This window comes from Channa argus, chromosome 16 (assembly GCF_033026475.1).
Source record: "Channa argus isolate prfri chromosome 16, Channa argus male v1.0, whole genome shotgun sequence".
Classification (NCBI taxonomy): Eukaryota; Metazoa; Chordata; class Actinopteri; order Anabantiformes; family Channidae; genus Channa; species Channa argus.
This window is the reverse complement of record NC_090212.1, coordinates 22703339-22718670: the sequence shown is the minus strand read 5'-3', so window position 1 is coordinate 22718670 and position 15332 is coordinate 22703339. Positions and strand designations below refer to the sequence as shown.

The 15332-nt window shown below is 42.9% G+C and overlaps 1 protein-coding gene across 1 annotated transcript; it reads right to left on the bottom strand.

Moving 5' to 3' along the window:
* Positions 1-211: 211 nt before the first annotated feature.
* On the bottom strand, positions 212-13835 carry dact1 (dishevelled-binding antagonist of beta-catenin 1). The gene is made up of 4 exons (XM_067478943.1): positions 13068-13835; positions 10110-10239; positions 9342-9455; positions 212-5823 (listed from the first exon to the last, which is right to left on the bottom strand). The coding sequence occupies exons 1-4, from the start codon at positions 13341-13343 to the stop codon at positions 3677-3679; spliced, it is 2667 nt and encodes an 888-aa protein (XP_067335044.1). The 5' UTR covers positions 13344-13835; the 3' UTR covers positions 212-3676.
* Between the last annotated feature and the right edge of the window lie 1497 nt (positions 13836-15332).

Sequence of the window (15332 nt, the reverse complement as noted above, 5' to 3'; positions counted from 1 at the left end):
ATTTTGTCTTTTGTTGCTGCTGGAGTGAGATCACCGGAGATCAAAGCACGTCAAAGATTTCATGCATAGGTCAGAGCATGAAAAAGCTTAACACACAAACCTGTGATTGGGCTGAGCAACAGGGGACAGTTCATACAGTTAGTCTACTGGGACACAGCAGGTCCAGGCTGTCAGGACTCAGGAAACAGACAAAGCCAGAACAACAAAACACTGATGTTAAAGTCAAAATTTAATGAAGCATAAAAAAGCTAAAGTCTCAGACATGGCTCATACAGAAGCTAAACACTGACAGAATCGTAACAGTCTTCATACGAGATCATTTACAAGTTTACATCTGGTACCGTTGGATCAGGGAGGAGCAGCTGGGTGGAAAAACCTTAAGAGAAGTCACATTTTTTGGCTGTAAAACAGAGACAGGAGTTTTCAAAAAGAACAGAAAAAAGTCCAAACAGCTCGACAGAAAAAGGCATGTGATAGCTGAACATGAGCTTTCTGTGGCTTTTTAATGCTTCAGACGAGCTATTTATAACTGGACCAGACCCTCACAGGAAATTCAAATCCCTGCCAGCAAGCTAGTTTAATGCTGCACAGAATACTCAAACACAGTAAAAAGGCAAAAACAATAAAAATGAGCTGCTAATTCTTAATATGATGAGAAAAAGTGGAGGGACTGTTGGGTATGTGGGGAAAGTATATGTACTGTACTGAGACTGCTAAAACGGGTTAATTTACCTTCCAATCTACATTTTAAGACTTTGGATGCTAATATGCAAGCCACATGTTTGCTAGTCTGCTAACAACAAGTCAACGAGCAAAGTGAGACACCCAGATAACTCCCTTTTTACTGGGCAAACAGCTATTTAATACGATTCCACATTTAAACCAAAGTTTTATTGGTAGTTTTAACTTTTTCTGTCTTTCAGCCTAAACAGGGCTAAACACTTAAGCTAGCAGTTTTCTTCCACTCTCTATGCTAAAACATCTGGGTGTAACACCTGCTAGCTACACAAAAACTAAGCATTCAAAGCCCCAAAATGTAATGTTTTTATATTTTTAAATAACCTGGATGGTACATGGACTTCCCCACAGCTGCTGGACCATGTAACCTTATGACAGTGGGTAAAATCGAGTTGTAACAGTACCAAACACTGCTGATTAGAGCTTTAGATGTTAGGAGTTTGCTGTATGCTATTAGCCTATTGGCTAACAAAACACCTTACTCATAATTGCTGTAGAAACAACGGTTTAAACCCACAGTATTTATGTTCTGGATTAAATAAAACTGATCTGAAACCCGTGGGTTCTATTTGAGAAGACAGAACAAGATTGTGTGGCTTCAACTTGTTAAAGGAATGTGGCCTTGGTTCCGGATCACAGTTTAAAAACCAGATGAAGTTTGGCTGTTGCTTTGTACTTAGCCACTTTACATTTAACAAAAGTATTTCAGACACATTATTTCATGCTTTAGAGATTTGATTTAGTACCAAAAAACTGAAATACACATCCTGATGTATCTTCAAGGCATCAGTTTTTTTTGTTGTTTATGTCATCAGAAACGGTTTCCTGGAGGACAAGGCCTACAATGAACTGAGGTTACAGTCAGATAAAACAGTTTGTCCAGGTTTAGTCAGGTTTTCTCCTCTAAATGCTAGATAAGTTGGTTGCTATGGTAAAAGTATTAAAAAAGACACATCAGCCTATAAATGTATAAACTGCAGCTCATAAGTGGTAAACGGGATCCAGCTGTCCGTCAGTTTGTACCATGTGTGATGTCCAATATGCACCAAGCAAATATATTAGGATTTAAATAGCTTTCATCCAAAAATAACAACAAGTCAGAATCGTCCCATAAAAGTGAAGCATTTACAGAGCTGTGTCCATTTATGTGGTAATAAATATAAAACTAGGCTACATACAACATTAGATTAACAGGTTCTCACCGTCCGTCCTGTCCAGTGACAGTTTGTCTCAAAGCCACAAAGTGCAGGAAAAAATGAAGGCGGAAAGATCCAACCTTAACCCCCAACATCTGAACTTACTGGACAACTTTCTACAGAACCATCAGGAGACATTCAGAAATGTTTTAAGGAACATTTGAAGAACCTTGTGAGGAACTTTCCAAACACTTCTCTGAACAACTACAACCTCAGTCCTTTAAAAACAGAAACAGTGAGGGCCTCAGTGTGCTCCAAACGTCAAGTTAGGTCTCCTGACAGCAGCTGAAACCTTTTTTCTCGACAATGCAACAGAGTCTGTGTTCTCCTATGCTATTTTATACAATTTATTTTTTTGCAGATTTACACACTTAAATGTTTTAAAACCAGATTGGTGGTGTTTTCAGACCAGTGTTCATTTAGACTGGTTGAACTGGACCAAGGTTTGTTTCCATCCTTGGTATTAATGGTGGTGGCAGATCTAAACGAAGCAGCTGCACTGAGATCCTTTAGAGGAAGTGGCCTTAACCCATTACATACCCAGAACAGACTCAGATAAAACAAGGTCTGACCCGAACTAACAACAGTTGCCTTCTTGATATTAGGGATAAACTCTTGTTCTGTCTTTGCTGCTCCCACCTTAGAAAGATGTAGAGGAATGAGCATTTTTATACTTGTATATGGTTACGATACAGGATTTCGAGGGTCCTGGTTATTTGCTGCACATGTAAACACCATGTTTTAGAACCAACACCTGGTTTTAGCTACCTGGATATGAAGCATACTGTGCCCTGGAAACTGCAGATCCAGGTGTCCGAACAATTTTTGTTGCTACAGAAAGAGGCTGGAAATGTGTCTTTTTCTAATGCATTTTGCTTGAATTTGTTTTTGAATGAAAACAAATCAAAACAAGGGGTAAAGCTCACAAAGATTAAACTAGACCAAACCAAATTATCTTTAGGTTTTAGAACAATCTAATGATTAGGTAGAAAGGCCACCACACATACATTAATGTTTTAATCATGCTTCATTCGTGGATATTATTAAGTATTTGTAATGAATCCAATTAACTAAAGCTCCAGTCAATTGTCCTCCTTCCTTGGTTAGTAATCCAGGTTTGCCTTAAAAACATGAGAAAGACTTGGACTTTAGACTGCACATGTGGTCAGACACATTCGTTTGAAGCGTACTGAGGTACTTCTGGGCCAGGAGAGACACAGGGAAAGAAAGGAGGCCAATTTGATTGGCTACGTCTAAACAAACTCAATCCTCCCCCTTGTTAGAAAAAGTAGTTTACCAAAAAACATCTATGCTGAAGTTATGAAAGCTCCCAGCACGTACCTCCTAAGAACCACAAATCTGCACAGAGGTCCTTGAAGACAAACAGAGGAAAAGTAAAACATTCAGGAAAGTGAATTTAAGTGTGTAAACTGATACAAGTTTGCTGCTTTGGCAGAAATATTGATATGTCTTAATACCACAAAACAGTTTTAAACATTTTATGTTTTTGCATTTTACAGTCCCTTCAAATGTTCTGGTGTTACATTGGCCAAAGAACTGGCTAATGTAATTTGGGCAATGCTGTAGGGATTCCTCCTGGCTTTTGTATTTGACACTGAGGAAGCCTTGGGTTGTTTTAAATGCGGGATGGTTCAATTATGTTAGAAGTGCATGGGTAAGGCACCCCAAAAGGTACGACTCTGGTCTTGTTTGGCAGGGTGGTGGCCTGCTTTTGGCCTGACTCACACAGTTGTCATGAGTTTGAGTGAACCGGACCTAAACCTCAGGATCTTCTTTTTCAGGTTATGAGAAGCCTTAATCTTTACAAAAGCTTTCGCTTGAGATGGAGTCATTTCCTGCCCCACTACCCCACCCCGAGATGCCCCTAACTGGTCCCACCCCCTGCCCATCCCATCTGTCCCACCTCCCCCACTCTCCTCAGTATCACTTGTGGTGGTGCTCCCCTCCACAGAGTCCTCCTCGCTGGATTCGCTGTCTCCAAAGCAGTTGGTGGTATAGTTGGATTTCTCGTCCTCACTAGTGTCCACAATAGTGGAGTGAAACAGCGACGCACATTCAGCTGAATACTCAGAGTCGCTTCCTGCAACATACGAGTACGGACCACTCAATTGGCCACTCGAGGGTCGGTACACCTTGTGTGCAGAAGAAGTCAGCGCCAGATTTCTCTGACGCCGCTGAGCACGCCTTAATGCCTCATCATATGGGACCTCCATTATAGCACGTAAGCGCCGGTAATCACTTCGTTTGTGCTTCGGTTTTGCTATGACCACGACCTGGTCTCGCCCGTGGTGATGAGGATTAAGGTAGTGACCATGATGGTGGTGGTGACCGCTGCAATGGTGGTGGTTTCTATGGTGATGCTTGGATGTTCCTGACCTCAAACTGCTTAGAGTTGAGGTGTTGCATTTGTCCAGGACTCGGCCTTCTGGTATGGACGCAGAAATGCGTTTGTATCTGGAGGACACCCTAGGGGCACCACCACCCAGTCTTTTGGAGACTTTACTGTGAGTAGAGCTTCCATCTTCCACTAGCTGGGACTTTCTGGAACTGGACCTGTGTTGTGTTTTATCCCCTTTTCTCTCAGAGGAAGAATCATTGTGTTCAAAGGCCCGAATCATCTTCACCTTGACAGACTTGCTGCCGCCCTTGTGGAGGTTGATGTTCTGCTGCTGGGTAGAGAGGTACTTGGCATTAACCATGCTACTCCCTCCTTCCCCTCCTCCTTCATGACTCTGGGAGGAAGACCCTATACTAGCCATCTCTGGCACAAGCCTATCATTTTTTTCTGTTTGGCAGGTTTGGAGAGTCTTTGGGCTGTTCTTGGGAGTTGCTGTTTTGACACTTTTAGATGACTTGAGACCCAGGTCCTGGTCTTGGGGGTAACATGGTTGCTTGGTCTCTTTAGTGGTAGTGTTAACTCTGCTTAGCTCCCTAAAGTCATTAGGCAGAGTGGCCGTAGACCCTGCTGAAAGAGGAAGCAGCCCTTTGCTATTCTTTTTCTGCAGACTGTTAGTCCTTGTATGGAAGTCCTTGTTGGCGACAGAACAGCCCTTCTGGATGCCATTACTAGGAGAAGAGCTGTTCGGGTTTTGTACCAAGTCACTGTTGTGGATTATAAAGCCTGCTTGCATCATGTCAGCACTGCAGCCAGAAAAGCCTTTTTGGGTCTCCTGCCCCTCAATTTTACTTTCCATTGACCATTGCCTCTGAGGAGACGACGATGATGCAACATCTTCTGGTGATACTCCTCCATTTGGCCAAGAGGCTTTGAGTTCAGACCCTCTTAGAATGCCTAAACCGGCTCCAGAGCTGGGAGCAGACACCTGCCTCACACAAAGACTAACCTGCCTCAGAATGCTCTTTGATGGGTCAGTGCTGATGCTGGTTCTGGGTCTGCTGGTCCTGATTGGCAAGGCTTTGCGCTGCAGCAGACTGTAGATGTAGCTGTCCAGTCGCTTATGGGACAGCGTCTGGGAGGAAGAAGAAAGGGCTGGCCAGGGGGAGCTCTGACATACAAGAGGAGCTGACATAGAGGTAGGAAGGGGTGAAGTTTCTACTTCAATGCCAGCTTCTGTGCTTTTCAGACGCCCTTCATCCCTACCTTGGCCTCCATGACCGTATTTGTGCAGGAAGACTGGGCTCTGGACAGCCACAGCGTGCAATGGGCTTGGATACCGGTACACATCACTGCTGTTTCTGGCCACTAGGTCGCAGTGGTACTTCAACTGTGGGTCACAGCAGGCCACTGAGGGATCCTGAGTGGGAGGGTGAGGCACTGATAACGAGCGACGGACTGTACCAGAGGAAGCAGAGTCATCACAAAGTCCTCCAACCAGACCGTCACACTCCAAACAGCTGGCCAGCTCATCTGAGGGAAAAAGAGGAGGAATTTTACATTAGTAAGCAGACCCAGACACAGCTGCAGATATTTTCTGGGTTTGGGTGATTTATGTATGACAGCAAACTGGAGCAGGTCTGCTAAAACCAGACCGCTAAACATTTCACAGTTTCAAACACTAACAGTCTAAATGGATCTAAGTTTATTTCAGTGTTGCATTGTTTCCTAATATCAACAGCTGACAGGAAGTTGACTTGGGCAGAGTTGTTTCCAAGCAGTTCTGTTGAAATGGTCTGTTGAATGTGGTAATGACCCTGTTTGGCTGTGCATGGAGAGAACAAGCATTAGTAAGTGGAAAATTCTTCTCTGTGGAGACAGTGTGCTGTGAAATGTTAACCCTCCATGTTCCCCACAGTTCCCGGACATAAGGGGGAACATGGTTTATATGTCACAGCTTATAACTGAGTACACATTGAAAGACAGAGGAGGTTTGGGGGGGGGGTGGAAGAATAACACAGTGGGGGCTGCTCAGGATTGAAAACAACTCAAAACTGTAGACTGAAGGCAACCTTTGGTAAGTACACTGAAAGGATAGTATTTCCTTTTCCTTGAAGCCATTTGAGGCAGTCAGCCTGAAGTGCAAAGTCAGAACAAAAGACAGAAACAGTGTAAAGAGTCATTGCAACAATATGGGACAGAAAACAGACCTGATTGGGGGTCTGCAGGAAAGGGTTTCTCTATGGACCGTGATGGACTGTGTGACCCCAATTTAGAGTAATCTATTTTCAGCTTAAAAGGGTTGGCTCTGCCTTTGTAGAGCAGTAACAGTCACATACAAACATATACATGGGCGGCCTGTCAAAGTATATTTGGCCACGGCACGTTTTTTTAACTGTCTGAGAGAATGACGACAACCTCAGTTAAGTAAAGGATTATTTTCACTCCATCTATTGCGCCTGCAAATTACTTATTTGCTGTTTAAATGTCAAACAGCAGCTCAGATCAGTTTTAAATTGATGACAGGACAAATGAAACATGTTGTGTGTCCTTCGCCCGTCGGGGAAGAAACAACAGCACTACTGCATGTGCTAAATATTGTCTATATGTGGTGAGATGGAACAATCACCTCTAAACGCCTCTGCTCTTGCCCATAATTATCTAAACACCGTGACAGGTATGGTATCACTGAAAGTGTCTCTGTAGTTACAAAAACTCTCAAAAGAGAATGAGACCTCTTCTCTTGTAACCCCCCCCCCCCCCAAAAAAAAAATGTCCCAACCCCCCAGGTTGCCACCACAGAGAATAAAATGAAATTCTGTGGGAAACACTGAGCTGTCATCACCAAGATAAGCTAGTGCTGAACCAACATGAGCTAACAAGGCACAAAGCAAACAAACCTGACTTTGTACTCATTTTTTAGGTGAGATACCACGTGTTTTACAACTAGTTAGTCCATCATGTGTCAAATTTAAGAGCAAGAGCATTTTCTATGCTCCAGAGTCCAAGTGAAACCACAACATCACGGATCTGCTCCACAATTAACAACCTTCAGAACAACACCTACAGGTTAAATGACAGCTATGTGCTTCTTGTGGTAGGATCTGGAATTCCTTCTGAGCTGCAATTTCTGGTCTCTAGAAACATGCAGGTGTAACAAACAAATAATTTGTCTGCCTAAATATAATATTAATAACCATTCTTCCTGCTCCAACTCGCCAAGTTTCTGCTGTGAAAAAGTTTTACTGTGAGTAGGCTTCACTTCCCTTTTCCCTGAACCTCTGACAGTGTCTACAGCATATTAATGTCTATATTTACATGACACATCCCTCAGGGTTTTTATTCACAGTGTGGACAGAACTACCTAGAAAGAAAGGCTGATTATAAAAAAACAACAACTAACTACTGCTGTTCAGTGATGGCTGCACACAATATATTTTGGACTTTTTCACCAGAGCCTGAGGTTTGGAACCTAAGAGCTCAGAGCATGATGATATATATATACACATATATATACATATAGTCTGGAATATGTATATATAGAGTGAAATACATCATATACAAATACAATACAAATACATTCTACTATTTATAACAAAACAAGGATGTAACATCTCAGGAAAAGCAATTTGATAAAAAATACATTCTTCTTAGATGAGACTTAACAGCTGACACTGAGTCAGAGAGCCTGATTTCCTAAGGCAGGTCATTCCACAGTTTTGGAACCATAATGGAAAATGCTCTATCCCTCTCTATCCCTATCCCTATGCTCTATCACCCCTCTATTGGTTTTTAGTGACTGAAGGAACTGGTGGTGGTTTTCGGGGTATGTCTGCCTTTCAGGAGAACGCCTTGGGACATCTGGACCTGATTAACCTGCTGCAAAAATGAGCCGACTCTAGATAATAGTCAGATGAACGAATATAAAATAAATTTTTCACATTGTTCTCTCAACCAAGAGCTGCCAGTGCGACAACAGAACCATGAAACAGTATCTTAAGTTTCTGCGTTCTACTGATACAAATGTCATAAACTATTTTATGACTTTCCAGATCCATTAAATAACAACGATTCCCCATTTTGTTACAAGAACACATTCTGTAAGCAGTCAACAATTGGAGCCCTTTATAAAATAACGTCTTTGTGTAGTTCCAACTGTGCTAGGTGTAGTCAGAAGAACATGGCCTCGTCTACACTGTGTTTTCCCTTCACGACATATTTGCAGTTCCCTGTTAGTTGTACAGTAAATAATGTCACTCCCTAGAGATTGAGCTGCTGTGAAGTGTTTGATGATGCATAAAGTTCCTCTGCAAATATGATCCTATCAGCTTAATGTGTCTTCAGGGAAGTCCTCTGTGTGTTTTGGGTGTGTTCACATTTCTTATGAGATTATCTCAGATCTGGATGTTTCTCAGCCAAGTGTGAAGGAGCCTCATTGCATGAGCCAGAACCACCACAGTACTTTGTGGTTTTTTTGAGGATCGTGCAAAGAACCAAGTCCTTTGGATCATGTTGGAGCAGGTTAAAGGTTAGAATGGTTTTCATGCAGAGGGAGTGGACCTATCAGAGCAAGACGCAGGGTGGAGTGTTTCTTTTATATCATGTGACCAATCGGCTCATCCAGCTCATGATTCATTTCCTCTCACAGCATCTTTTTACTGTAGATTTAAGTATCAGTAATCAGATTACTTTTAGTCTTATTAAATTAAACCAGATTCATATAGACACGGTACAAAAGACATAATAAATTAAGAGTATTGGCAAAACAAACCCTTCAACTCCTAATTGCCCCCCCAGCCAGACAGTGTGTTTAAACCTTTGATGATTTGTAGAATCTCGTAGCCACACACTAAGAAAGATGAGATGCATTTGTGGTCCACGTTCACATGGACCATTTCTGATTCATTTGCAGATGTTAATTAAAAAAGTAAAAACTAACAGCTGAAAGGAGGACTTTTATTTTCAGCGTATAGGCACGTTCACCCGGTCTCCGAGGGGCGCCCTAAGGAAGGTTTCTGCATGCAAAGAGCTGGCAGCAGGTGGGTCTGTACCTGTGGACAGGAGCCGTCCGTCAGCCTCGGCCATCGAGCAGAAACACTCACTGAAGACCGAGTTGGACGAGTTGGACAGAGAACCAGATGCTCCATCACTCAGCTCGTAGAAACCTGAGGGAGAGAGAGGAAGAGACAACAACATGTGAACATCATCAGTGACGGGTAAACTGCATCACAGCTGGATCCAACCATAACACAGCAGCCCAACATATATATGTTTATATAATTAAAGTTGACAATGATGTGCTAAGATTTACTTGAACAAAATTTACAACCCTTTATGTTGTTTATTAGGTTATTGATTCAGATGTGTTTGGGTTTTATTTTGGTTTACTTCAATTATTACGGTATTAAAACGTGTAATTGTGATAAATGGCAAATTAATCACATATATTATATATGATCAGAATTTACTGTAAAGGGACATTTAGGTTTTAATACTCCTATCAACATTGGAGCGGACTCATGGTACTGACGGTGCTGACTTGTTGTACCTAATAAACTGACCACTGAGTGAAGATTCATTCATTTCAACACGACTCAATAAAAGAAATGTAGAAATTGGTCTCTATCACTGATCCTTTCTCTGATGTGATTCACTTGTGACCAGGTTCAGCTAGTCGAGGGAGGGAGGCTGGTTTAGTGTGGAGGTTATTATATGGTGGCGATAACCCTGAATGTGGGTGTGTGATATTAGAGAGGTGGTTCATTTCCTAAAATGACAAATTATTGTTTTATTCCAGGTAATAAAGAATATTTTGATACCTGAGCTCGGCCGGCTGTCCGTCTCCGGCTGGTCACGTGACATGTCAGTGTCCAATCTCAGGTCACAAATCTGTCGGTCCAGCTCCTGTAACTGACTGATGAGACCGGCGTCCCTCCTCCGGAGACAGTTCTGTCAAGCACACCGAGGTCATGTTAGAATTCTGTTTCCTATTTGCTTCTCAAATGTCTTAGTCCTGATTAGTCCAGAAGAAGACAGCACAGTTTAACACAGAATAAATGTTATAAAGCAACAAAAACAAAGTGAGAGCACATTAAAAATGGTTTGCAGCAGCAGACCAGACTCAGGTTTTGCTGAAAACTGCCATCATCTGTTGAACCAAAGCAGCAGAAAGTTGCTCAGTAGCAGAGACTGATGTTTGGCTTGGTCAGAAGAGGACGGATGAGCTCATTCAAACCCAAACTATAAGACATACACTGAAGCAGTAACAGGGACCAGAACAGCAGGCAGCAGCGTGTCAGTCGTCTGTACATAAACTGTTACTGACTCTCAGCAACCGGACACTGGGGCTCGTGTTCTGATGATTCTGTGACTGAGCCACTGTCTGTGGTATGTCTGAATGAGAGAAGTTCTTTTCCAGTCTTTGTAAGGGGGGGGGTGTCAAAACATCACACATCACACTTTACACTTTCTACAGAACCATGTGGGGACAAACTGCTGGACAACATAAAATGTAGCTTAATGCAGGGAGGGGCAGAGTGGGTCTGAAGGTAAACCTGGACTGAAGCAGAAACTGATCTCTGTCTCTCCCAGAGGAAAGTCTCCAAATTCTCGTCCACCGACTGGAGTTGGTTGTTTCTGTAGAAATGCTGAGAAGGAACAGGCAAAGGTTTTACTGTGTGACTGCTTCAACACAAACAAATGAATCTGTTCTTGGATCATGTTTCATCGCCTCACTGCGTCAGGAAATAACACAGCCCCCCCCACGTGTTTTCACTGTAGGGGAAACATCTGGGGGAATGCAGCCTGACATGGTGCAGTTCTAATCCAAGTTCTGGATGTCCTTGGCTGTTTGGTTTTTGAGGAGACAGATGGAGTGTGTCTCAGCGTCTCTGTCTGTTCATGGCTCAGTCACAGGAATGCAGCGCATGACCTGAGAACAGCCACACAGTCGACATGGGGGGGGGGGGGCACTCTTTGTCTTTCTATGGTGGTGTGGACACAGATAAGTTAAGGACCACTGTGAATATGTGTTGTCTGGTTATTTCTCCTTCAAATATCTGAGGGTGTAGACCTAATTTCAGAATTTGGGTTAGAACCAGGTTTATGTTAGGGAAAGGGGGGGCACTGGGGGATGGGGTTAGAGAATGCATTATGTCCTCCTGGCTACAGAAAAACCACTGTGTGTGTGAGACAGCAGCTGCTCCCTGGAATCTGCAGCTTGTTCAAACAGAAACTGACACTTATCCAGCTGCTGGTCCTGTCAATCAACCAGCTGACAGCTACGCCCCGCCCACCAGCTCCACAGCTGAGTGGCAGGAAGTGATGTCACACACACATTTCCTGTCCTAATCTGACAGACTAAAAATGCCCAAATGTCCACGGAGTCTGTCCACGTATTTAATTATTTGTGTTGTGCATCATCTCCACCTCATCAGTATCCAACTCTGGGACAGCTGGGTCCTGATTTAGACCCATAAACCTGCTTTACATCTGTGCATTCAACACCTTTCTGCACTGAGCTGTGAGCTCAGAGGACAAAGAGTGACCAGACAGAGACACAGATCCACTGCAAAGAGACGAGAAGCAGGTAGAAAAAGGTTAATTCTCCATCTGACCAAAGAGAGATGAAGTACAGCAGAGAAGTACAGCAGAGACCAGGACCACATCCAGATTCCTGTAAAGACAGTTGGTGTCTCAGCTACTTCATCACTGAGCGGAAAGTAGAGCTGCAGAGTTTCCAGCAGCTCCAGGAATCTGCATTTGTTGCTGGTTTGAGGGTGTGTGTGTGTGTATGTGTGTGTATAAACTTTAATCCAGATTCAAGTTTAGAGCTGCAGATTTAGGACAGACCCAACTGACCTGGATTGTGGTTCTTGTGCTAAGGTCAGACCTGCAGACAAATTGCCACACACACCACAGTTTGTGTTTGGACAACAAAGGCCTGGCCCACAGGGATCCAGCTACAGCCTAAAACCTGAAATCAGTATTTGGTAAATAAAGGATCTGATTTTTCACTAATGGAGAGACACCATGTCCTCACCAGGTGTTTCCTCAGTAAAACCCCAACAGATGATTTTCCTTTTGCATTAAGTGGAGGACAGACAAGCAGCCACACACAAAGCCAGATAGGAACGACTCAGGACGACTCAACGACATGTACCTGAGAAAAGGTTCAGAGTTAGAGTTTTATCACAGATGAGAGATCAAGATCAGGTGAAATCATTATTCCACACAAGCTCAGAATATTGGACAAAACCACCATGGTCTGTTATGTCCAAACTCAACCATCTTCACTCTTCATTGTGACACATACATAGCAACAAATTGTCTTGGGCCACTGGTCCCTGACTGGCTAATGGTGGTGGGGGGGGTCTAGACCAGAAACAAACTAGTGTGTGTTTGCCCCAGTTGGTTCGTCACACCTTGGTAATTGAAAGCTGGTGTTTAGACTTTACACACACACAAACACATACACCCACACACTATGGCCCCACTGGAACTTCCAGCATCCTCTCCGATCTATGGGGGGGGGGGGGGGTGTCAAAGCCCGCTCTGCATATAAAGATATAATATAAATAATAATATAAAACCTGAGAAGCTCCATATTGTTAATATTTGTACTGTGTGTACTTTGTTACTGCAGAGTACTTCCCTAACACACGCATGAACCTGGTCTGACCTCGGCTTCACCCCTGACCTTTGACCTCTCCCTACACACCTGAGTCCCTCCTTCCAGACTGCGTGACAGGTCACGATGCGGACAGGTCGGGACTCACCAGCTGTTTCCGGAGCAGCAGGATGTTTTCCTCCAGCAGCTTCTCCTCGGAGCTTATCGGCACCTCCCTCCTCCGCTCCGCTGCCTCCTCCACCTCCCCCTCCACCTCCCGGAGCTCAAGCGCGGCCCGGACTAACACCTCCTGCCGCTGCCGCAGGAACTCCAACTCCTCGAGCCCGGACATGGTGGCATCCAGCCGCTCCCGGATCGAGCGCAGCCGCTCAGCGGCATCCAGGTCCGCGGCTCTGTCCCGCCTAGAGGCGGTGGACAGCAGCATGTCCTCAGTCAGACTCTCAGCAGCGTCAGGGTCCGGTGGGTCTACCGGAGTTTACAGGCATGGTGCGGAGCAGGCTGAGAGCAAACTCCTGGTTCAGTTAATCGAGTTAATAGGCCAGGTTAAATGGACCCGGCATAAGGTGGATCCAGACTCAGATTGTCAGGCTGGTCTCCTCTGCAGGATCAACCGGTGCTTTAACGGTCCTCCTGAGGACAAACAAGTCACATTAATCCCGTAAACGAGTCCAGGCTCCACTCTGGTAGACTTCCAGGTAACTCCCAACACGGCGGTGCCCGCGGTGATGAGTCGATGAGACAAAAAGAAGCAGAACGCCGGGACGACCTCCGTCCTGCTCGCGTTCCTCCCGAAGCTCCAACCACACTGACTGACAGCGTCCGAGCGGAACGCAGCCGAGTAACACCCGCCCCCTCTACGCCGCCGGACGGACAGACGCTGCGACGACACTACAACTATCACAAGTATTTCCTGTTGGAACCTTCAAAATAAAATATAGTGATAAACTTGGGTTATTTATTTAAAATTATAATAGTAATGTTCCGTTTTTTAACAAATAAAAATATACACAAAACAAACAATTGATAAACTTATAAAAGTTGAAGAAAAAGATTTTGAAACCTTGATTGGTAGGAAATTAGGTCAAACAAACTTAATTTTCATAAAACTATTGTTGTGCTTTGACTGTCACGTTAGAATTCTGTGAACAGTGTTTTGAAATTTTGTTTCGGATGGATCATCTGTGGTAATTCCATATTGTTCTCCATCAAACACAGTAAATACTGGTTCAGCCTGGCTGTTTTTATTGGTTTATTTTATTTTTATTTTTCTCTAATTTAGAGAAATGATCATTAAAAATCTAAATGAATGTCAGTAGTCTTTAATTCCCAGACCCAAAATAAGCCAGAGAGAGAGAGAGAGAGAGAGAGACAGGATTTTTTTGGTGTGGTAGCTTTACATTGGCAGATGTAGTGAATACAAATTTTTTAAGACCTCATATTAATTTCGTTTTGTAATAAGACGAGACACTCCCCAAAAATGGTAAAACGTTAAATCTACTTGTTACACATCATGGCGCACACAAAATTCATTTTAATTTGAAGGGCAAATTCATATGACTTCCTGTCTAGTTTTATCTGCGTTACTTTTCTCTTCTTGGGTTTGATTCCTTTGGGTCCTAAACTCTGGGGGTTTTCCATTTTCAATACAAACTCACAAAATGAGTTTTGTTGAACAATCGTCTGAACCATAAACCATCAAATCTCAGTTATGTAATTATGTACAATGCACAAATAAAATAATTAAGGTGTAGTGCAGCTCTACATTAATATATTTCTAGTATTTCATCTAAGAGTAAAATCATGGTTGATTTTTTTCTTTTTAGTTAAAAGTCATTAAAACCCAATATTTTAGCATTTTTATAAAAGCTTTACTGAGAATGTGAGAATGCACATAATATAATAAAATAAATCAAAACACATGCATGTTCATCACTAAGAATATGCTTAATTGTTCTCTTTATAAACAGAGAAAGTCAGCAGTTTTTGTTCAGTTGTTGGGCCATTTCACTGATTTCAGTTTAAACTGTATATCTATTAAATATTAAGTAGGCACATTAGTATATTATTGGGGGGTGGAGTCATAGAAAACGTGCTGCTGCTATTTTATTTTAATGTGAAAGTCTTGATCTGTGACATCCTTTCCTGTCTGCTCAATAATTAAAAATCTCAAACTGCAATAAACTGTCAGCAGACAGATAACACATGTTCACATACTTTTGGCAAAGTGATCTACAGAGAAACTAAATCTGATTCTAACTAAAGGTCTTAACCTCCACTCTGAAATATTGAGGACCAAACATTGAGGATTTCATAAAAAATTCAAAATGATTAATTTCAGATTTTCACTCAGAACGGAGAAAATAAAGCTGAACTGAGTCCAATACATCCACAAGAGTCCCAGTCTGAGTCAAAA

Excerpts from the sequence above, each read along its gene's own strand:
- dact1 (XM_067478943.1), bottom strand. The coding sequence starts at position 13,343 with ATGCTGCTGTCCACCGCCTCTAGGCGGGACAGAGCCGCGGACCTGGAT. Across the intron at positions 9,456-10,109 it reads GGACAGCCGGCCGAGCTCAG|GTTTCTACGAGCTGAGTGAT; the intron begins GTATCAAAATAT and ends TCTCTCCCTCAG. Across the intron at positions 5,824-9,341 it reads CGGACGGCTCCTGTCCACAG|ATGAGCTGGCCAGCTGTTTG; the intron begins GTACAGACCCAC and ends TTTTTCCCTCAG.